The 24,063-nt window shown below is 35.1% G+C and overlaps 1 protein-coding gene across 2 annotated transcripts in view; it reads right to left on the reverse strand.

Annotated features, from left to right (window-relative positions):
* LOC131079578 (vesicle-associated protein 1-2) overlaps positions 1-11,824 on the reverse strand; it is a 287,828-nt gene extending 276,004 nt beyond the window's left edge. For both annotated transcript variants that reach the window (XM_058017566.2, XM_058017565.2), the window contains exon 1: positions 11,553-11,824. In XM_058017566.2, coding sequence (XP_057873549.2) covers positions 11,553-11,601 — 49 coding nt within the window. In that variant the 5' untranslated portion in view covers positions 11,602-11,824. The remainder of the gene's footprint in view (positions 1-11,552) is intronic.
* Between the last annotated feature and the right edge of the window lie 12,239 nt (positions 11,825-24,063).

Raw genomic sequence — 24,063 nt, forward strand, 5'->3', positions numbered from 1 at the left:
CTTCTCCATCATCATTTTTAATGACTCGTGTCTCTTTGTCAAAATGATGAGCACATGCTAGAATAAATTATGGTTCTAGGGCAGCAACTGGAAAGGATGCGGCATGATGGATATGGCTGTCCAGCAACCGTTGCATATCACCCTCCTTCGGATCTTCAATCCTTTGTATGAATTCGGACATGTCAACATGCCCTATCTCAGTATCCTTGATATGATCAAGGGAGGAGGAGATCTGTGACTGCAGAACTTCATTCCGGTATTTATCATACCTGTATTTCATCTTTTTTGGAGTGGGAGATGATGATACATCTGTCATCTGGAAACAACTGGGAATGCTGCAATGTAAATCCAAGAGTATCAAGGCAACATCAAAGTCAGTATCTTTAGACATTTTCACTCCTCCAAATGGGAAAGTTCAACTTTCGTATTTTGGCTTTGTGAGAGGAAATATAAGAGGTGGAAAAATAAGCTTTTGACTTATTTCGGGTTTTGAAACATGTTTTGCAAGTACACAAGAGGGAAGTACAAACGTGCAATCAGGTTTTAAATTCCGAATGCAATTATACTTGCAAAACACGAAGCATGAATAAATTGAAGGAGAATGAATTTTCAGTTTGGAAGTTGGGAAGAACACATTTGCAATTGGTTTTCTAAATCCAAATGCAAACTTATTTACAAACTGAAAATCGAAGGAATGGACGAAAAAAAAGGTATTTAGGCATGCGGGAAATGACGAAGATGATAAGTACGGATGAGGGAATTGGAAGCGGATAGGTAAAAATGAATTTCGGGAAGATCACTTGGAACTTTGTCATGCCAAAATGGGAAGAACTTTCAACTTGCAATCCGGATTTCAAAACCCGAAATTGGGAAGAACTTGATTTTTTCGTCATTGAAACTTGATTTTTGGACTAAAGAAGGTTAAGTCTTTGTCCAAAAAAGGGAAGAACACATTTTGATGTAGAACTTTTCACACTTGCAAATTTCTTTGCAAATTGGGAAGAACACATTTTTCTCGTTTTGAAACTTGATCTTTTGGATCAAAGAAGGTTAAGTCTTTGTCCAAAAAAGGGAAGAACACAAATTTTCCTCTTACTTGCAATCGGGTTTCTAAAACCCGAATGCAAGTAAAGAAGGAGAATTTTCAAAGGGGAAGAACAACTTTTACTTTACAAATTTCTTTGTAAAATGGGGAATTTCCTCTCATAAACCCAATATGAACATGAACAAAACCAAAACTTAAACAAGAAAATGCAAGGAAAGAAACAAGAAAGAAATACAAAAATAAAAATTACCTTGCAAAGATGAGGAGAGATCCAAGCTTGTAGAGTCAACCAAACATGGAAGATGAAACCCTTTAAATAGAATTTAAACAAAGGAAGAAACTTAGCCATGCATGGTGACCAAAGAAAAACCGATTTGCTATAAAAATGCCATGAAAAATGCCAAGGAAGTAGTTCGAAAATGATTTGATTCATCATTAAATACAAGAGAAAGCAAAAATGATTTAGAATTGAAAGCATACCTTGAATGAGAAAGGTGCGAAACTTGCAAAAAACGTGACTGGTTTTTAGGGCGTTTTTGCAAATCGATTATCCAAAATGCGCATAAAACGGTTTGAATGAAGTTTGGAATCCAACGCCTTTATGATTAAATCAAAAACGCCTTAGGAATGGGTAGATTCGAACCTCCAAACCATGGCAAATGGCATGAATACAAGATTCAGAAAAAAAAACGTTGAAGAAGACAAATGGCAAAAATCAGTTTGATAGATGCGTAGAACAAGGGTTTGAATCCTTCAAAGTTGCAGCAAATCTACATTTGGAAGGAATCCCTATCTTTCCTCCAAAAAATTCGAACCCAAATCAGTTTGCAAAGGCATAGGAGAAATTTCAGGTTTTAGAAATGAAACAACAAGTTTTCAAAATGTTCATATTTTTGCCTCCAAGGCAAATTTCGGGTTTTAGAAAAGGAAACACAAGTTAAATTACTTGTAATAGGGAAATAGAATTCCCTTTACAAGTGATTTTACTTAAAACATGTAAAGGGATTTTAAAATCTCATTCACAAGTTCTATTTAAAAATAAAAATAACTTTAAGTCATAAAAACATGTAATGGGGTTTTAAAAACCCATTTACAAGTTTTACAAAACACTTAAAAGTCATTCTACTAGTAAAGGGGGTTTTAAAACCCTTTTTACCAGTTTTCCAAAAACTCGCAATTGGAGAAAAATTCCCCTACAAGACTAAAAGCTTCAAGGGGATTTTGAAAAACAAATTACCAGTTACTGTTAATCATCGAAAAATTCCCCTACATTGAAGCAAAAACATAGCAAACGGACTCGAAACGCGACGAAATTCAAAACATAGCTTGGGGATGGATCAACGATCGATCCAGTCCAAGGATGGGGCGAATTTATGCCTCGGGAAGCATGCCATAGAGTAAAAATTTTCATTTTTTAACAAAAATTTCCATGTGATAGTCCAATTTTTGAAATCAAAAATTGAGGACAACAAGATGCCTAAGTATTTCATCTTGAATTTCCTCCACATCTTCCCAATTTGCAACTAGCTCTTGGATACGGCTGACCAACGAAGAAGCCAACTCATGTGCTAATACTAAATTTTCCACAAGTATATCAGCACGTGTTGAAGCATCTGAAATCCACTCCTTGGGCTGTGTGAATGTGCCCTTCATGTCCTCGTAATCCTTCATTGATTCTTGCCGAAGAGGTTGTGGAGGGGTGACCAGTATCTCATGGTTGAGTGGCCTGGTAAAATGGAGAACATACATCCTCCATTGCTGGTTTTCTTCCTCAACCTTCTTTCTCTTCTCTGTCTCCTGAGCTAAACTCGCCTCGAGGGCGTTACAAGAGTCGTCAAAGTACTGGACTTCTTGGTCCTAGGTAGGCTTACCCAACTCTATAATGGTGATCTTATAATCCTTCGGGGCAATATTGTCCCGGGTTTTTCCTTCCTTTGGCACAGCTATCTGAACTATCCTGAATCCTGCACTATCCCTCTGAATCAAAGAGAACTTTCTCGCTGGCTTGGGTGGCTTGGCTATGACTGGCTCATTCACCTTCTCCAGAAAAGTTGTTGTGTTCTCTTCAGAATGGGCTTCCTTAGGGACCTTAGCCCTTATCCTTTCCCTCAGCCAATCAGGAATGGTCGACTGCTCTACGGTATTCTAATCAAACCCATCATCTGTCCCTCCTGGTCTAGTAGCTATACCATCCAAGAAGACTACTGGAGATGCAGGCGTTTCAACTTCTGTAGCTGCATTTAAAATTTGCTCTTTGTCCGGATTTTGGACAACTGCTTTCATTATTTCCTCAATTGAAGGAGAAGGCACTCTCGCTCATTATTCATCATATATATGTCCATCTCCCACTCTTCAACCGCATTCTGATCAGGCACGACAGATGCGGCACTCAAGATGGAATGACCTTCACTAGACTCTCGTCTCTCCCCTACAACCTTCTTTCCTATGGCCTTTCCAGAGCTTCCAACTAACTCCTTCCTCTTCCAGGACCCAACACTCTTTGGATTCCGAGCATTGCCTGCAGAGATGCAAGGGTTGGAGGACAGAGAGTCATTTACTCCCATCAAGTCGTAGGTCAGGGCCATACCTTTAGACTTCAATGGTTTCGTCCTTTCAGAGGTCCACCATTTGAAATATTCGACCACCGACCTCATGAGGTCTGCCAAATTGATTTTTCTCCCTTTGACCAATCTATCAAGGCTAGTGGTTCAATCTTCATCTTTTCAAAACCTGGCTGTTGAAGCTCAAGGTTGTCTTCTACTTGGTCAGCAACTCTAAACACCTTCGTTGCTCTTACCATGCTCAAGGGAATCCTCGACCAAAATCTCTTTCTGATCTCGAAACTATCGACTGCGTTAGCCCAATAATCTTCTAAATCAGCTCTATGCTCAAATGTCATTCCTTCGATCCTTTTTATTTTGTGGAACGGATCAAAATTCTTCCTCGCCTTGTACTGATAAAAGGGGTACCAAGCCAGCTCCTTCTCAGCAGTGGCAACGGCTTGTGATGACGGACACGTTTCCAGTCCATTCCCAATCGTGAGAGAGGAGGTTCCTGCCTTCTTCTGCTTATCTCTTTGAATTGCCATATATCCCTCCAATTGCCTCACAACCTCGAGTAGCACAACTTGGTTGGTAGGGTAAGCTGGAAGCTTATAAGGAGATCCGGTAAACCCTTGAATTCTAATGTAAGTGAACTTCGGGTATTGGATATATCAATATCCGAATCTATCAATGAAGTCCATAGACTCTTGAGAGAGTCTTTGATGTAGTCCACCTTGCAACGTCCGTGCGATGTGCATGAGGAATGTGTCATTCACCCTTTTGAAATGGAGCTTTTCTTCCGTGTGAAGCTGGGGATAACAGTCATAAACTGGAAACTGATTTTCTTTGTTTCCCACTTCCCCTCTGCAGGTGAGACCTCTGTATCTGCAGGATCTAGCCAGGGAATAGAACAGGTACGAACTCATGAAGAAGGTCCTATTTGCTTCCAGATTCTTCAACTGGCTATCCAAGTTGTCACTTATCATTCGAGCCCAGTCTATCATCTTCACTCCGTTCATTATTTCATTTATAAAATAATACATCCAGGGCTCAAACGGAGCACCTTGAGGATTCTCCATTATCCTGTTCAACAGGACGATAATATCTCCAATATCTTCCTTGAAGTATGCTCTCACCAAGCTCTTCCTCTGTAGTTTGGAGGCACCTTTCCTTGGCTTGTCCAACCAGGAATGATTGATGATGGCATCATACTCCTCCAAGTGGTCTTGATACATGCGATCAGCTTTGTCCTTAGGCTTTGATTGCCATTTCTTCTTGTTTGAGTTGTCCTTTCCTTGATTTCCTTTGTTCCCTTGATTTGCCACTAATGCTTAAGACTTAGAAGCCTTAAGAATGCCCATGCTTATCAACTTAGTTTGTTCCATCATCAACATTTCATTGAAAGCATCAAATGTAGGCATTGTGTAGCTTGAACCCATTGTCATCCTATGGGTTTGGAACTAGAAACAAATGCTGCATATTCTTGTGGAAGCTTGCCTATCAAGTTGAATATCAATTGAGTATCCTTCTTATCAATGCCACAATCTTTAAGTTGTGCCCTCAACTCATTTGCCTTAGTGACATAATCTTGTATAGTATCAAAGTTCTTGAGATCCAACATGGTGAGATCACTATCAATTTGATATCTCCTAATCTCATCAACTTGACCATACAAGTCTTGAAAATTTTTCCAAGCATCCTTGATTAGAGTACACTTCTCAATATGAAAAATGAGATCCTTTGATACATACTTTCTTAAGGTACCAATTGCCATGATATTTTTAGTGAGCCAATCCAAGTGACCAACTGGAACAACCTTAGGATTAGCGGGAGCAACAATAGTTCCATCAATGTAATGAGTTAGTCCTTTTTCCATAAGTTTACTCCATGCATCAATTTTCCAAGTAGCATAATTATGAGGAGTTAAGAGAGGAAACTTAGAAGAACCCATAGCAGCAAAAAGGAAGGAACACAAGAGCACAAAAGCACAAGAGACACCCCCCCAAATTAAATCAATCAAAGTACCCCCAAAAATGATGATTTTGGCACTTTATATGTAGTGCATGTACAATAGGCCACTTGCAAAACAAGGCTAAGTGGACTTCTGATTTCAATTTACAACTTCTCAAAATGAGATCTAAAAGACTTCAACAAATACTGCTAGTGATCTAAACTGAGATCCAAGCAAAATGCAAGTACCAAATATGCCAAAAATGGCCAAATAATGAAAGTACAATTTCTACTTAAAATCACTGCAAACAGATGGCAGATTATGAAAGTAGATGAAAAAATATGCACTTTCAAAAAAAATGGCACCTGAAAAGGAGTCCATATGAGCCCAAATGAAGCCTCCAAAGTTGTAAAAATCGAGATTTCGCGATTTCCGAAAAACCTGTATCTGAAAATCAGAAAAATCCTGCACCACTGTACAGATCGCGAAATTCTACCCCAAAACAAAAAAAATTGCTCGAAAAAAGGAGTTCGGATGAGTGAGATATCGCTATTTGAAAATCGTCTGCAAAATTATAATTTCTCGAACATTTCCGTCGCGGCTTCAAACTTCAAATGCCTCTAGATTTGGCCTCCGAAGTCCGATTTGGATGAAACAAAAGGAAAAACTGACTTTCTTGGACCTCCTCAATCCAATGGTAACCTCAGATTTGATCCAACAAGCTTCAATAATAACCTACAATAGAAAATTCCAAAATGCAAACCCCAAATAGCATCAAATTTCTCTCAATTGGCAAACCAATGACACTCTAATGGCTCTGATAACATGTGAGATTTTGCCAAGATCAAGAGGCAATGGAAAGCACAAAATAAGAGAGAACAAAATAGATGATAGAAATAAACTGTATTTTATCAAGATGAAAAATATGATCAACTGGATCATTAAGCATTACATACAATGAATATAAGCCTGCTTATAGAAGCAAGGCTATATGGATATGTGAGCACACAAACATGACATGTGGCTCAATAAGAAACAAGGGTAGGTAGGAAATAGGTGTGGGTAGGTAGGAGAAATAATATAATAGTCCACATGAGGTGGATCACCCACTGAATGTGGAGTGTAACAACAAAATCAACGCCATAAAAGGTGGAAATTCTCCTACACACACTATTCCAATGTGGAACAAACACCCAAGTGTCTCATACCCAAACTACTATGAAATGCATGTACCTAAGTAAACTTAAGTAAAGTGTAATAATATCCATGATGAATAATTATTTACACCAACACAGCTCATAGTATATGGGCATGAATTTTCCTATAAGGGTTGTTGCAAATATTGGGAGTTTTTTTCGTTGTTGGGTGGCACCTAGGGTTTGGAAGTGCAAAAGTAACATTATCTTAGTGAACTTTGGTGATTGGAGTGAGGTTTAATGCATTCTTTATCTGTTGTTATTTTAGCTTCAGATGCAAACATAGTTATTTTCAGATCTGTATATGAGCTTCCAGTTTTCAGTTTTGTATACCTATCTTTCAATGTGCTTGAGTGTTGATTGGGAGTGCTTTTAAGGTTTCAGCCTTTGAGTTTTTTGGAGGTGCACTTCAGTGTTTTTTCATGATTTTGGAGTGATTTATATTTATCTGATTGGAGTTATCAGTGCTGCAAATATTCATATCAGACCTGCATCATGACTGAAAACCATTTCCAAATATAAGTAATCTTCTTTGGGTGAGATTTGATGAAGTTTGAAGCTGTTTGACAAAGGTAATATTGGCTTATGCTCATTGTCAGCTTGTTGGGTATGAGCTGGATTGAATTTTTGGGTGTTATATTTGCTGTTCAGTCCTGTAGCAGCATATTTACTTATTTTAATTGTCTCATTCCTCTAAGTATTTTGGGACCTTTTATTGTATTTAAATTAATATTTAATTCAATATTATAAGTCCTATTTTACTTTAATACATCAACGCTCTTTTATTTGGGCCCTTATTTTAAGTGTTCCTTTTATCTTACTTCATTTTAAGCTTATATGAGTTCTATGTCATTTTAAAGTTCAATGCACTTTCTCTCCCACTTAAATATTGTCACTTTTCATTTAAATTACAGATCTGGTATTAGGGCCCTATTATCTCGCGACCCTAAAGATTCGGGCCTATTTTATCGGGACACTAGCAATCGCCGAATAGTGTTCGATGCTTTTTGGCCAAAATTTTGGGAGGATAATATATCGGTCTTGCCATTTTCAGATCTATATTCGATGCAAAAAAATGATTATTTTAAGTCGGCCAAAAGGTGAATTTACCTTGACATCCTTATATAAAACATCACTCCTAATTCATTTCATATCTCATTTTTACATCTACAAGCTATCATTCCAATTCAACAAGCTACAGCAAGGCATCTTCAATTATGTTTTCATGGTGATTTCATGATAGATTTTATGATGATTTATCATGTTATTGCATCAACACATGGAGGACTTATCCTAAGAGCATTGCATCATCAATTGAAGGTATAATCATTTCAATCAAGTGTTTCCATTCAAGCATTTCAATTCAAACTTCTATCTCTTTGTCATCATCATTGTAGTGTTCAATTCAAACTTCTATTTCTTTGTCATCATTGTTGTAGTGTTAAGTCCAACCCAGGGTTTGATTGAGGCAAGTCCCTATATAGCCCAAACACCATTTTTGTCCTCTTTTGTGAGATCCAAGCCCAGAAATAGGTTTTATGTTCAAACGGAGTACACAATAGCACAATGTAGACAGAGATAGAACCAATGATACCCAATTCAATAGAAAACAGGACTAGGGCACCTAGCATAGTCCATGTAGTTTGACCTAAAAGTTGACCAAATAGAAGGTTAGAAGCTCCTGAGTTTGGTTTGATACCTGTTCTACACCCAAACAATTGTCTGGATTAGGGTGCTGAGCAACAATGTCCACCCAGTTTCAGCTCAGATTTTTGTGACAGGTTCCTCTCTGCATCCCCTTTCCAGTTCTGTACATGTTAGTTCATTTCCAAATCTGCATTTTCTTCTTTATGCTGTTTATCGTCGATTTTGCACCCTTTAGCCTAGTTCTTGCATTCAAAATATCCAATCATATCAAAGCACAAAAGGAGAACAATTCAATCACCTGTGCCCAACTCTCCCAAGGGTTTGTAGTTGGGCCTATTGGTTGTTTTCCAATGTAATCGATGGGATTAGGTTTGATTCCTAGTTTGCATGTTAGACTAGTGAATCCCATTTTCCCTACATTACACTATGTTATAATATTAATATTTCTTAGCATATTTTATATATATAATAATTAAAAAATCTCCTTGTTGCAGGCTAGTTGCTTCTCATAGCACTTATCAAACATAATTTACACCTTTTCAATCCTTCACTATGAAAAAAAAAGCCAAAAAGCTTGAACAGTGAAAAATGGGAAGTTGGAATGATAATAGTCTAATAGATGTTTTTGTGTTTTGTGTTTATCAATAAGAGCTTTTGAGGCACTTTAAGTCAATTTAGGGTTTTAAAATCCAAATTTAGGTTGCTTAAACATATTAAAGTCTTGAATTGAGAAGAGTATTTGGAATATAACTATGTACTAGTTTTAATGTTAAAAACTAATACACAATTATATGCATAAGTTCTTAACTCATTATAGTGGAGTGTGGAAAAATTATGTTTTGTTATACAAAGGTCTTTTTTTAGAACATTTTTTTAATGTTTTTAGGCCCACTAGTCCACAAGTCTCTTTGGTTACATCAAGATCACGCCTCAAGCAACCTAGGTAGCACCTAGTGAGCCTAACATCTTAGAATTGGCGCTCCTTACCTAGTGAACTTAACATCTTAGAATAAAGCAATAGACTACCAAAAAAAACCAGTCCCAAAGCTAAAATTCTTCAATCTATCGCAAATGAGATTTCTAACAATTTTGATGTTAACAAATATTTGTCCAAGGGTTAAAAAAATTGATATATTTAATGTTTTCAAGCCTCTCATAAAGATAAAAAAGGTTTTTTTCTCTTATTGACCATATGGACGAATTTTGTTTCTTAAAATCTGGTTAACATAATTGATTGAAAAGGATGCCTTGATGAAGAAAGGACGCTACCATATAGGAACAATGATATTCTCAAGAGAAAAGGCCAAAATCTCGCTAAATGGATTTCTCTAGTCACTATTTTGATGGCTATTTTATATGCATCTCTTCAAACACACACATCTAAAGATGATCTGAAAGGACTTTTGAACTTAGGAATCTGGAATTGCAGAAAACATGCCGGTAACAAAGATACAATCCATAATTTAAGTCCTTCGACATAAGTTACCTATACAATACAGTTGACTAGTTCCAGTTAGTAATGTGCATAACCGCAAAGAAGATCGAGGGCATATTTCAAAGCAGGATTGCTCTTTCAATAAGTGGTGCATAAGTTTGCGCACTGTAACGGTTAGGTTAAATAGCTGTTTCTACTTTCTTTTCAACTCCACTTGTTAGTTATAATAATCCACAATACAGTTCTGGATCATATTAAAGATTGTGCTTAGAAGGGACTTGAGATGAACAAAATATTTCCCGCTGGTGATATTTCTAACCCCTGTTGTGTTCATTTTGACAAAGTGGATAATGGGCTTGATTGGACTGCTAGAGTTATAAAAGAGAGAGATTATTGATGCTGCTAAAGATATGGTCAAATCTGAACAGGGTTAATCTTTTACAGGCCCTTATGCAGCTTCAGCTAATGATCTGAAATAAACATCAAGTTCACAGTCTATTGGATTATGTAGAAGAGCTTCTGGTAAAAACTGTACTACAAAGTTAAAACATGGTTTTTCCCAAAAGCTCTTCTACCTGTTCTGAAAATTGTTAAAGAGGGTAATATAAAATATATTACTTATTTTACTTGGACTTAAATTTTGCTGTTATTATTAGTAGCTATCCTCATTTTCCAAGTAGTTTCATAATTTTGATATTACATCAGTTTTGCTATTAAAAAGAAATTATTCAGACTAGACTCTTCATGTTTCACCCCTTTAATGAGTTTCTGAGATACCCAAAAGAAAAGTCATTTGAGCATACTTATTTATTAATATAACAAAAACATCTAACTAGCATTGTCAATGGCAAATTCTTTGAAACAAATTGCTTCTCAAATGGCATGTTTGCAAAATCACAGCGCCGCAGTCAACTGGGACTCTTGAACCGATCAAACCTACCTTGTATTGTTTCATGCTAGAGCGGTATCTAATAATAAGAGACGTCAAAATAACCAGCTTCAAAGGTGACCCACATAAAATTCCAGCTTTGGGTTTAGTATAACAACTCCAAGTGATTTTCGATTGGTTTTGACCTGGTGTGATTCTATTCCAAATGCTAATGAGAGCATAATAAGGTTTACCGGCCCAACGATCCGCTGCGTATAAATTAGCCATTGAGGAATATGACCGCTCATTGAAAGCCAGGCAAGTTTGATGACCCCAGGATTACACCTAATCACAGAAGGAAACATCCCAGCCCTGCCAGTGGTAAAAGCCTTAAAACTCTCTTCAACCATGTAACCTACAAGAGAGTGAGTTGAAGTGATAGAAAGTGGACTTGGGTAAACGTAAATAGCTTGAACTTCTTTGCTATTTGGGATGCACCAAATAAAAGACATCATGCCAACTGTTTAAGCTCTACCCAGCATAACAACTAGACCACTGAGAACGATGATATACAGTCAACTCTATGTTATGTCGTTTCCATTTAAGGAGAATGAATGAATCAATGAAGGTTTTGGGCATCACATCTAGATCCGACTGAACTGACCCGGGGCAACAAAATCAACATATCCTTTATTACGACAATTTCACTTAAAAGACCCTAAAATGCGAGAAAAAATGCCATCTTATCGACGAAATCGCCAATATAACTGCTAATCTTCAAGAGTTGCAAACTGGCACAACAGGGCTAGTGCTATGTCATCTCAAAGACCGTTAAAAGGCTTCATCACATAATATAGAAAAACATACATGGAAACTTGAGCTCGCTAGGCTGAATGCTTAACAGTTCCGTCGGCATGACTCCCACTTCTTCCTTGTCCTCCGCAGTCAATCCAGGGGCAAATTCAACGAGTGGCGACAGAAATGGAACGTGGCCTATGCGTAAGGCAGAACATATAGAGGGAGTCGCAAATTAAGACATCTCATGCAACGCAATATATGTTTTGCGCTGCAGACAAGGCCCAAAACTTAGTCCAGCCAGACTTGTAGAGCTTCCGCACTCGATTATTTTTATTTTTTTAATTATGTCAGCATAACGTAGAGGTGTCGCTTGTTTAATTCATTTGTTCTGTTGGTGGGGAGGGTACAACGTCCCCATTTTTGGGGGTATGATTTAAAGTCCAGGTTGCATACGCTTACCTCTTTAAGCCAGGGGAATAATTCTACCATGAAATGTCAAGACTAATTATATAACAATAGTATTATATTGTGGAGTGTTTGGTTTATGAAGATATTTATAGTATTATATTGTGGAGTGTTTGGTTTATAAAGATATTTAGATCAGTTATGTTGATGTCTAATTATTTTGTTCAAGTATTTGATCAAAATTCATAGCAAAAGAATCATGATTAATAAAGAAAGAGTAGACATTAGAATTATTGATTATGTCTCTTAGGATCATTGTGTTGTTTTCAATCATAGATCCCATAAACTGCATTAAACTGCATGGTCTCGTGGATTTTATTAAAAAAATTATTTCATCTAAGATAAAGTATTGATAATTAAAATTATTAATCTAAATAATGATTATAAATAAACTATATGTGATATTAGTGTAAAATTTGATGATGAAAATTAGATATAAGATATTGGTCTATTAAGTTGTTGGAATTTTAAAGTTTGATTAGATGATTGTTATTTCTTGTAATTCATCTAAACAAGTGTTGACTTAACCTTCATCAGTAAAAATTTGAATTATAGTAAAATCTAAACTATAACTTATAGATTTAAACAAGTGTGATGAAGACTTGTAGAGTCCACCTGCCTTAATTTGTGATGTCTAAATTTGTGTTAAGGATAGGAAATGTATAGGAACAAGAATGAGGAATAAGTTGAATTATGAGGGTTCACATTCTCCTCAATCAAATTGGTAATTAGACTAATGTAATGGTGATGAAGCAAGAATAAGAGTAGCAAGCAAGCATGCAATAGACCCGATATATTAATAAGCTTTGCAAATTGGATTTTAAGTGTGCTCAATGAATGCCCCTCAATGATTTCAAAATGAATAAATGAATGTCCCTAAATACAACATAGCACTCAAATAAACATAAATGTGTACTAGGTCAACTCATAATGGCTAGTGAAATGGTTAACAATGTGTAAATTTTAATTTTGAATTTTAATAGTTCAAGATTCAAATTTGCAACTATTGAAGTGACCTAGGTCAAGTTCAAGCCTTATATCTATTCTAAGATGATTGAAAAGAATATAAAGATCAAGATCAATCTTTGGATATCACTGATAATGAGATTGTGATATGGTGATGTCATCAACTGAATTATACCAAAATATTTCACTTGTAAGCTAGCTATTGCATTTAAGACACTATGATAAAAAGTGAACCTAAAACATATGGGAAAAGGGTGTGGGTGTACAACTTTCACTATTACAAAAGAAAAGATGTTGGGTAAAGAAATAAAACAAACAATAATCATATTTAACCCTAGAATCTATGAGTTGAGATAGTAAATTAAAAACAAACATGCACACTTTTCGAAATTACAAAGATGGATTAAGGTTACTTAGCTCCTTGTGTAGCTTAATGGTATTACTCTATAAATAATCACTTTGTGATCCAAAAATATAGTTTGCTATTAGATCTAACTGTGTGTTGTTGTGATAAACAACAAACTAGACTCTACTCCAATCTAGATAGATTTTGTGATGTTAAATAGATATGGGTAAATTATGCGATGTGAAATACATCTTTGTTCGTGGAATCAACATGTATTGTATGAAATTGATCTCATGAGTTATATGATTTGGAAACTCATTTGCATCATCTCCTCCTTGTTGGAATCTAGTGTGTCATACACCTTGAAAATCCTAATATTTGAATTATATTTTTTTACTATTTGTGTCTCATTTAGGAAATGGAGCATCCCACTTATAACTTGGTCTTTTATGACACGAGTAAGCCTATGTATGATGTGTGTGAGAATATGTAAAAGCATGGTGTTGTGTTAAATGTGTAAGAGTATAAATAAAACTATAAGTGCATAAGAGATTTAAGACATGTGTAGGAGCATGAAATATGGGAGATACAAAGTGGACAGAGAATTTTGACCAAGTTTATATGATGATATATGATGCATGTCATCATGTGTTTTCTAAAGGTGGAATATGACTTAATGGGGTGCCAAATTTTGTGGGTTGGCTATGATAACTTATGACATCATCCCACATGTGAGATAATATTCTATTTTAGTCTAAGCCCAAAATTGGACATGAGCATTAGAATTCATTCCAAATAGATATGGGTGTTTTGCCTCTTGTATTTCCATATGGTTTTTTTTAAATAATTTATGGTTTCCTATATGGTTATTGCCTATTTTTTTGGTGCTTGGCTTAATAAGAGTAATGTATAATTATTGTAGGTTTATTGTTTAATATATTTCCTCTGGAGGAATAAGATGTTGATCTCCATGCTTAGAGGGTATATTTTTTACCCAAAAGGATTTTCCCCACATATATCAATGTCTCTTCTGTTTTGAGTATCATTCTTCTTTACTTGTATCATTCTAGTTCTTAAAGTATCATTTTGCATGTCATTATGTTGCATTTTTTTTTATAGATGTAAGATTTGTATTTGTTTCCTCTACAGTTAATATGGGAAATGCATCTATGTCCAAATTATAGCTCGTGGGAATAATTTGTTTGCATTTGTATCAAGCTTTTTGTTTAGTAAATCTTATGATAGTGGAGATTCTTACCAAGTTTTTCTCTAACATTTGGTTTTAGATCTAAGGTGGTACCATGGATTGCAAGTATTTTGCATGGAATTGCATGTGGTTGTATGTATGTGCATGTCATTGCATGTGATAGATGCATGGTGATTTAGTTTTGGATATTCCTTTTTTTTATTTCTTATCTCAACAAGCTTGTGGTAATCTAGAAGAAGAAATTGTTTGCTTATTACTCCTTATTTGAGTGGAAGTCTTGTAATTGATCTCATTTTTCAAGATATGGTATTAAAAGCACTTCAAGAATGGAGATGGAGCATTGTGGATTTGATCATATGATTGCTTGTAGAATGGTGTTGCTTTGGAGCTCTTATTTAACAATATGGAACTACCCTCTTTGTTACTAAGTATTTTCATTCTATTATCATGTACAACAAAGTGTTCATATTAGGTGCTTATATGGCTCCTTGGTCAAGTGATATAACATTGATTTCTTGGAGTATAGTTTGATGTTCTTATACTGGGTGCTTAGTTTTAATCCCTAGAATTAGAAATTATTGGTTTATTAGCCCCCCAAATACATATAGGTTGTGGAGTTGGTTGTTATATGACTTGGAACCTTCTAGAACAACCTAGCTCCTCAATATGCATATAAATAGTGGTGGTTGTGAGATTGATCTTCTAATGACCTAGATTTCATAGACAACTTCTTGATCCTAATGGATGCTTGTACTTGCATTTTTTAAGATTTGTCTTGATTTGATATATGGGTTTTGAAAAAAAAAAATAGAATCTATGTTTATGCATATCTATGATATTCATTATTCAAGGGTTTAATCATTTGGTGTTTTCAAGCTTGTTGTAATGCCTCCTCACACATACTCAATTGGGTTTCCTATTAGCTTATTCTTAGTTTCTTATAGGCTATTCAGAATTGGTTAGGGGACTCAAAGTTTCGTGGAGAGCTTGAGCTTTTAGTTTCAGTGGATTTCAATAGCAATTCTATTTTTAACATATGTTATTTTTAATAAGTGTCAATTTGGGCATTTGGCCTTGGTTTCAATTCCTTCTCTACTTCTATGTGAAGTGTTCTCTTTTTTCAGTGTTGTGGAAAATTTTCTAAGGTGATGGAAAATGATGTTTTATATTTCTCACTTAAGTGTTAAAAAAAGTGTCTTTAATTTTTTAACTTAAGTGATTAGTATTTTATATGTGTGTCTCCAAAAAATGATTCTTAGCCCTGGGAGACATAAGTTGTGTTCAAAAAGTCACATGAGATGTTTTTCAAAGAAATTATATATTTGCATATCCAATTTTTTCCTAGTTTCTCCCTCCAAGTCTATATATTTGGATTTTGGCTCTCATTCTCTCATAACAAAAATGCACACATAACAAATTATTATTGAAATGAATCTAGAGAGTTCTTCTTGGGATTTTTTAGGACGAAAACACTCTACAATTTGTCTAGTTTTGGTGGTACAACATCCACCCTAGTTGGTTGTTGATTTTTAGTCAAAGTTTTAAAATTTGGCTTGAGGTTTGGTGATGAGGGCTTGATGTAAATTAAGATAAATAAGGTTTTTTATCTAGCTATTCAGATTTTGGTGTCTTTAGTCTTTTTTTGGATTGTTGTTTAAGTTTGGTAAGATTTTATCTATTTTGTCAATGTTGGTCGTACAATTTTAGATGCACAAGAGCCTATATTATGCTCACAACTCTTGGAGAGAATTTTTTATGGTTTTGGTATTGTCTCAAATATCTTTCGATTACAAGGTGACGAGGATTCATTTATAATATGTGGGTTTTGGTTTGACATTTACTTTTCTAGCTCAAGTCACCCACTTGAAGGTAGCACCCAACTTTAGTAGCACACGTGCGAAGTTGCAAGGAATTTTTTGCTTTGTAATTTGCAAAAATCATCATCTTAGAGGAGTCTAAGGTTCCCAAACAGGTCTAGGCTAATTTTGAAGGTAATAGAAATTATTGGTTTTTCTTATGTGAATCACCCTTTGTGGCACGATTTTCATTGTAGTTTTGGTTGGTGTTTCCCAATTAAGGAGCTATGTTTATTCATTCAAAAAAGTTCTATTTTTTTCCTCAAGAGATACAAACCAAATGGAATTCTTTGTAATATAAATTCTATTCTTAGAAATCTAAATTTTTATAATGTATAACCCTTGCAATCAATAAAAATTGATGTTTTTCCTTCTCCATGATTGTAATATTGCATATTTTATAAGTTTGAGTTGCATACTATGGTTTTAATCTCTGTTAGTCAATTTTTAGGTTACTTGTAGGCAATTCACCTCTCTAGTTGTATTATATTTATATATTTTCCTCCTAACAATGTTAATGGAAGTTGTGCAAAGTATACCTTTACCCCTCCCCTTTCTACAACATTTATTTCTCTTTTCCCTTATGAATAGTTAGTTTTGGGTTAAATTTTTATTTTCTCAATATTGAGTTGGATCAACACTTGCATCTAGGTTTAGTAAAGGAGCCAACCTTTTCTTTAGGTCTCATCTCATTATCAAGGTCCCACACATTGAGATCATTCTCATTGTGCCACTAGAATGTTGAACTATGTTCAACAAAAGGTGCAATTTCAAGTGATAACAAGAATCACATGTAAACTTTAGGAAAAGCATCCCAATCCTTTCATACAAAAATATAATCATATTTAAATTACCGCATATATGCTTATCCAACTTTCAATTGCCCACATATACACACATGTGATCACAATGTATGTAATCATATTTTCTCATGCATTGGCTATATATAAGTATACATTCTACAACCCAAATTTGTTATAATTGGCTAGTTTAATTTTTCAATTATTTACTTGTTTTTTGTCTCATTTATTACTAATTGATTGCACTATATTTTTTATCCTACTTACTCTAACCCCCTATTTCCTCTTGACTCATGCTTTATTTTTTTTGCCCTCAACCCGCTCCTTCCCTAACTCTTCTCAAGGTCAACTATACAACCTAAATCCATCACTCTCCTCTTTCTAAATCACTGGATATGTTATGAAGTGATGACTGAAAAAATATACATAATTATCATACAAATGCATCATAGACTTGAAAAATCATACCAACTATTATTACCCTTAATAAAAGAGTTTTTTTTAAGTGAAGTTTTCTTAGAAGTTGAGGGTCAAGCTATCAAAATGGATTGAAAATGTAGCCTTCTTAAAATGTTACTCAGAAGCAGTGTTTGTTCCTTAGCTGGCAGAGATTTGTGATGCTTGTGCATTCCTTGGTAGAATTTCCACCCATGCACACATAAATCAATCCAATACAAGGCATAATTTCATGGTATATATGCATTGAAGGGAAGTTCAGGTTTAGATCTATATCATGCATTAGACTTGTTGTCCTCATTTTTGTTTTCAAAAATGAAGGAACATTACATGAAATTTTTGTGAAAAAATGAAAAAATTTACTCTATGGCACACTTCCCGAGGCAGAATTTCGACTAATCCTTAGACTGGCTTAATCCTCAGTCCATCCTTGAACTATGTTTCGAATTTCATCAAATTTTGGGTTCGTTTGCTATGTCTTTCCTTCAGTCGGGTTTTAAAACCCCAACTGCAGGTGGAGAATTTTCTTCAAACTGCAAGTTTTAATGATATTCATTGTTTTGGTCTTTGTAGGGGAATTTTTGACCAATTACATGTGCACTTTTATTTAAAATATGTTACTTGTAATTTATTTTAAATTTCCCCTTTGTTGTTTTTATCTTTTTATTGTTTTTTGGTCATTTTTAGTTAAAATAGGGATTTTTTGGCTCAACTGCAAGTAAACTTGCAGTTTGGTCAAAAAACCCCTACTTTAATGGTTTTTGCATGTAATAGGGATTTTAAATCCCCATTACATATGTGCAAGCAAGTATAACTTGTTGTAGGGATTTTATTTCCCATTTACAAGTATTTAAAACTTACAGTTTGGTCCAAAAAACCCGATTTTGCCTTGTAAGTGAAAAAGTGACAATTTTAAACTTGCACTTTGGTCCAAAAAACCCGATTTTGCTCATAAAGTGCATTTTTGACATTTTAAACTTGCTATTTGGCCAAAAAATCCCGATTTTGCCTAACATGTTGAAAAAGTGAAATTTTAAACTTGTCATATCCTCCAAAAAACCCGATTTTCATTGTTTCATACATTTTAAACTTGCTATTTGTTCCAAAAAACCCGAATTGCAAGGAAAAACATGTTTTTTGAAGATTTTTAGCAAATTTTTGTGGAGATTTTTTTGGGAGATAGAAGGCGTTTTGGATTCCTTCCTATTTCCATGCATTTTTAGACACCTTTCACGCCACATGGAGGTTAAGTTTGCTGGTTTTTAGGTTTATAACAGCAAACACGTTTTTCTTCATTAAAAATGCCACGAATCAGCAATGTTATGAATCGTTTTGGCTTGGTATGCTAAGGTATTGAGGTTAGAAAGAGTCTTGGCCATTTTCCATGCCATTTCTCATGCATTTGCTGCCACGTTTTTCAGTTTTTGCCATTTTTTTTCAAAAACGTGGCTAGGGTTTTGGAATACGGTTAATTTCTTTTTAAGAGATATTCTTCTTTATTTCAAAGATTGATTATCTTTTGGAGAGGCATTTTCACATTGGAGCAAGCTAAGATTTATTTTCTTCTTGTTTCTTTTTTCTTGTTTTCTTTTTTTTTTTTTTTTCTTTCTAGTTGTAAATTTGTAAATGGTTGGTTCTTCCCCAAAAATCAGATTTTGTGAGAGAGATTTTCCCTTTTGTAAAGCAATTTTAGAATTGCATTGTTCTTCCCCATTTTCCCTCTTTACTTGTATTCGGGATTTTAAAATCCCGATTACAAGTTGGATGAAAATCATTGTTCTTCCCTTACGGATAAAAGATTTAACCATCTTTTGTTGAAATTCCAAGTTGCAAAGATGAGAAATACCCATCCTTTCAAAATGGGGTTTTTAGAACCGGATTACATGTTGAAAGTTCTGCCCATTTTCTTGAAGATGATCTTCCCAAAATATTTTTCCCATCATCCGTACATACCTTTTCATCCACTCATTTCACGCCTTCATTCATTTTCCCCATTTAAAGTCTACTTGCAGTCAGCCATCCAGAACCCGAAATTGGTCCAAAATGCACTCAAAAAACACTTGAAAATGAGTTTTAAAGGACCAATTACAAGTGCAAACTTGTAGTGACCCATTACACACATGAAGTTGCATGTTTGTTCCCACATTTGCAAGTTAATGCTCTTGTTTTCCCCACACATGTAATGCAACTTCCAAAACCCGAAATTCACTTGTGAGCCCATTTTTGCATCAATTTATCCCTTCCCTTGTCAGTCCGGTTTGCACACACGATCTACCAAATCAATGGATTAAGGCATGGGCCTTATTTTGCAAGAAGATTTCAAGAATGAAGGATGATACAAAGAAGAAATACAACAACAATTCATGGTTGAGAGCACAAAATGCTTTCAAGACAAAGATGGTCATGACATGAAAAGAGGAAGGCAGCTCGTTCCCTCTTGAAAAGCTAGTATTACCCCAAGCAAGAAGACAAGGATGCAAGTTCCCGTTCCGGTTCAAGATGTCTTTACCAATCTAGAATACTTCAAGTTCTAGCATCCTGAAGCGACATGAAGATCATCACAGACAAAGGATGATGCAGTTAGAGTCGTGTCTTTAGACACATGGAATAGTTTTAGTTATGCATTTGTAATTTCGTTTTGACAAGTTACATGTAAAAATATTTTTTGTAAAATGCAAGTTACACATTACTTGCACTTTTGTAATTACATGTAAGGCAACTACAAGTTGTGTCCAATTAGGACTGTAGTTGGAATAAGTCTTAGTTAGTTGGAGTAACTCTTAGTTAGTTAATGAAGTCTCAGTTAGTTATTGAATGAGTCTTGGTGGTTGAGAAAATCTCTCAAGTTAGTTAGGATCCTCCCACCTTTTTCTCAAGGCTCCTCTTCTATAAATACTGGAGGAGTCTATTGTAATTTTTATCTTTTGGAAAGCAAGCAAAAACTCTGCCAAATTTACAGGAAGAAGTCTTTGAGCTTATGTATGTGAATTGAAGGTTTTGGAAGAATATTAAAGAAGGATTACTCAAGTTTTGAGTCTTTGAGCTACATGTTTGAGTTTGAATCTTTTTATTTCTTCTATGCAAAGTAGTTCTAAAGGAGCTTAGTCCAATCTAATTTGAAGTCTTTGAGCTGCAAGTAGAGAAGATTAATTAGAATAGGAAACTCTCTTGAAGGAGCAGCAAGTCTTTGAGCTTGCGTCCATTCTTGAGAAAAATTATTGTTTGATAAGAAATAGCAGCAAGTCTTTGAGCTCGCATTATTTCTTGTCTTTATGTTGAAAGAATAGATTATTCCAGTCTTTGAGCTGTTATCTTTTATTCATTGTAAATTTTAGTATAGGAAAGGGTAGATAGGACTTCCAATAGTCAAGTCTTTGAGCTTGATATTGCTGTCCCGTCTCGAAGGAAGTGACGGAAGTCTTTGCGCTTTCAGGAAACTTCATTTCCTTTCTCTCATTTCACTTGAAAGTAATTACTGTTGTTCATATTCAATCCCTATCATTTTCTGTGAAGAGAAAAGGATATTGTCTTTCTTAAAAAAAGAAGGAAGACTACTGTCCCATCCTGTTTTTATTTCAGTTTTAGTTAGATAAGGGGAGCCTTCCCTTAATTAGGAGAGTTTTACTCGTGTGCTGTGGTTGAAACCACAATTTTGTATATTTCCCCAAGTGTACAAAATTTTCAACCAACAAGACTATTAAGGTTGGGATTCCACTCACTTTTTACATGCAAGGAAAGACTAGGACAGGGTCGGGTTTTCACCTTGTACATGCATTATATGGTCGGAATTAGGCATAGTGCATGTAATACACTTGCAAGATTAGAGTTTGATGCTTGTCGAGTATAGACTAACAATCTAGGTCGGGGTTTCAATCATGTCACATATTGATTGCAAGATAAGGTCGTGTTTAAGGGTTTGTCATGCATTGATTGCCAAATTTGAAAACCCGTGATGATCATGCATAAATTGAAGGGTGCAAGCATAAAAGTATTGCAATATTGGATGAAATTACAAGGGAACCTTGCAATTCCACCCCCAAAATAATCAAAACACCTTTATTTTTCAATTCTTACAACATCTTGCATCTTGACAATTTTGCAACATTTGTCACACTTTGACAACTTTTCAATCTTGACAATATTTTCAATTTACCCTTCAATCCTAAGTCTTGACACTTAATCATGATTTCAAACTTGAAACAAGACCTCTTGACTTGATCCCACCTATTTGACTCTAGACTCACCTTATCTCGAGATGACAATACCTATCTTGTTCATAAGCAAAAGGTTACAACCAAGATAGGACAACTACTTAAAACAGTAAGCTAGGAAAGCAAAAAGAGGGAGTCCCTATTTGCAATGGGTCAATGTGTGAAAATGCCACAACAATTCTATTATTAGAAGTCTAAATTATATAATGTATAAGCCTTGCAATAAATAAAAATTGATGTGTTTCCTTCTCTATAATTGTTATATTGGTATTCTTTGAGTTTGAGCTGCATACTATGGTTTTAATCTTTGTTAGTCAATTTTAAGGTTAAATTGTGGGAACTTCATGTAATGCTCACCAAAATACCCTAGAGAATTTACCATAAACTAACCACGAATAGAGGTAATCTTTTTTTTATAATTAAAACATCCATTAATGCCACATGACTAACAAGCATATACTTAAGCATCATTAACTATCAACAATATTACATAGAACATTATGATCATAACCAAAACATGATATAATGCAAGCGGAATAAACACATAACCATTAATATCTTATTTCATAATCTTATGCAACATCCATTCCCTAGAGTATTCAACGTCACTACTAATAGCATCACCTACATACTTTCACATTTCCCCATTTAATCTCATTTCTAGTTTCATTTTTAAACACCAAATGAAATGTTCCTAACTCCCATCCAACATCATACCACTCACATATCATCTAGATAACCAATCATAAACTTAAATGAGAATTACAACAATAAATTCCAATCTTCCTTAACTAGGTTTCTATCTAAGATTTCATACCACATGTCTATCTCAAGAACTCAAATGCAACCAATTCACTTAAACAATAAACCTTTCTCTAATCTAACATAGGAATCATAATCTATTATTACATAACAATGGAATCTCAATTACTTCATTACATAATGGTCAACCTCACTACATAGTACAAATAAGGAATGCATCCTTTTACTTTACATGATGTATTTGTCACTCCTGCATCTTATCCTATTATAAATTTATATACAAATGCATGATCATACACGATACAAGAATACAAGATCATCTTCTACATACAAATGCATGATAATATACAAGATCATCTTATAAATTTATATACAAATGCATGATAATACATGATACAAGAATACAAGATCATCTTCTACATCATGATACATTGTTTTCTACTCCAACAACATAGAAATCAGCTCCAAAGAGTATCTACATAGAGACAAATCCAAGAATCCATACCCACGCATGCTAACATCCAATGAAGAACATCCCAATGGAAGAAGGCATCAAACCACCCAACCATGTGGAACCAATAAGGAACCACCCCCCATGATAAGAGATGACATAAGGTTCCAACTCACACTCAAGGCCTAGGTTGACACCTAACAACCAAAGGATACAACAAGACATCACAAGACTCCAATGTATATACAACATCCAAATCACATCGCAAGGCTAAATCAAAACAACAAAACTTCTAGAGGCATAGTCAACAAATCAATGCATATGGCTAATGGACTCATGTAGGTAAAGAGTGTCATCACATGCTATCCTCACAAAGAAGGGGCCAAGCCACACCCTGATAGACATGTGGAACCATCTCAACCTTGGAGCCATTCAAGGGAGATCGGTTTACCACTCTAACGGTCTTCCCAAGCTCATCCCGAGTATCCCTCAAGGGCTATGAGGTGGGGCCACAAAACTAATTATTATCTTGTTTAGTGAATTCCTAGATACTGAAACCCACTAATCAATTATTAAGATGATCACTTGTAATTACAAGAAAACTCTCCATGTGGTTCCATAGGTCTAGACCCCCTCCTAGAGATCTAATGCTCAAGACCTTGGTCCTACATATGCAAGAGCCCACTCTCCCAACCATGGACCATAACTATAAGGTAAAATAGAAAAAAGGAGATCACAATAACAACATGAGGGCTCAACAAGAAATGCATCCAAAAAGACACTACACATCTAATGCATCTGAATCACAAAGGACAATCATCAACATACAACCAAGAGCTACTTATCAAGAATCAAGCCATAAGATTGTAATGCCAAAATGAAACAATAAAGGAAGTCTCAAGAATGTCAATATACATAAATAGGGGCAAAACATGAATCCAGTGACATGCATGATACTCTACAGCAAGGCACAAAATAACCTCTCGTTGGAGCTACAATTAACTATCCTCAACAACAAGGATTGACTCAACTTACCAAAGCAACTATACAAAATCTCAAT

The sequence above is a fragment of the Cryptomeria japonica genome, chromosome 9 (genome assembly GCF_030272615.1).
Source record: "Cryptomeria japonica chromosome 9, Sugi_1.0, whole genome shotgun sequence".
Classification (NCBI taxonomy): Eukaryota; Viridiplantae; Streptophyta; class Pinopsida; order Cupressales; family Cupressaceae; genus Cryptomeria; species Cryptomeria japonica.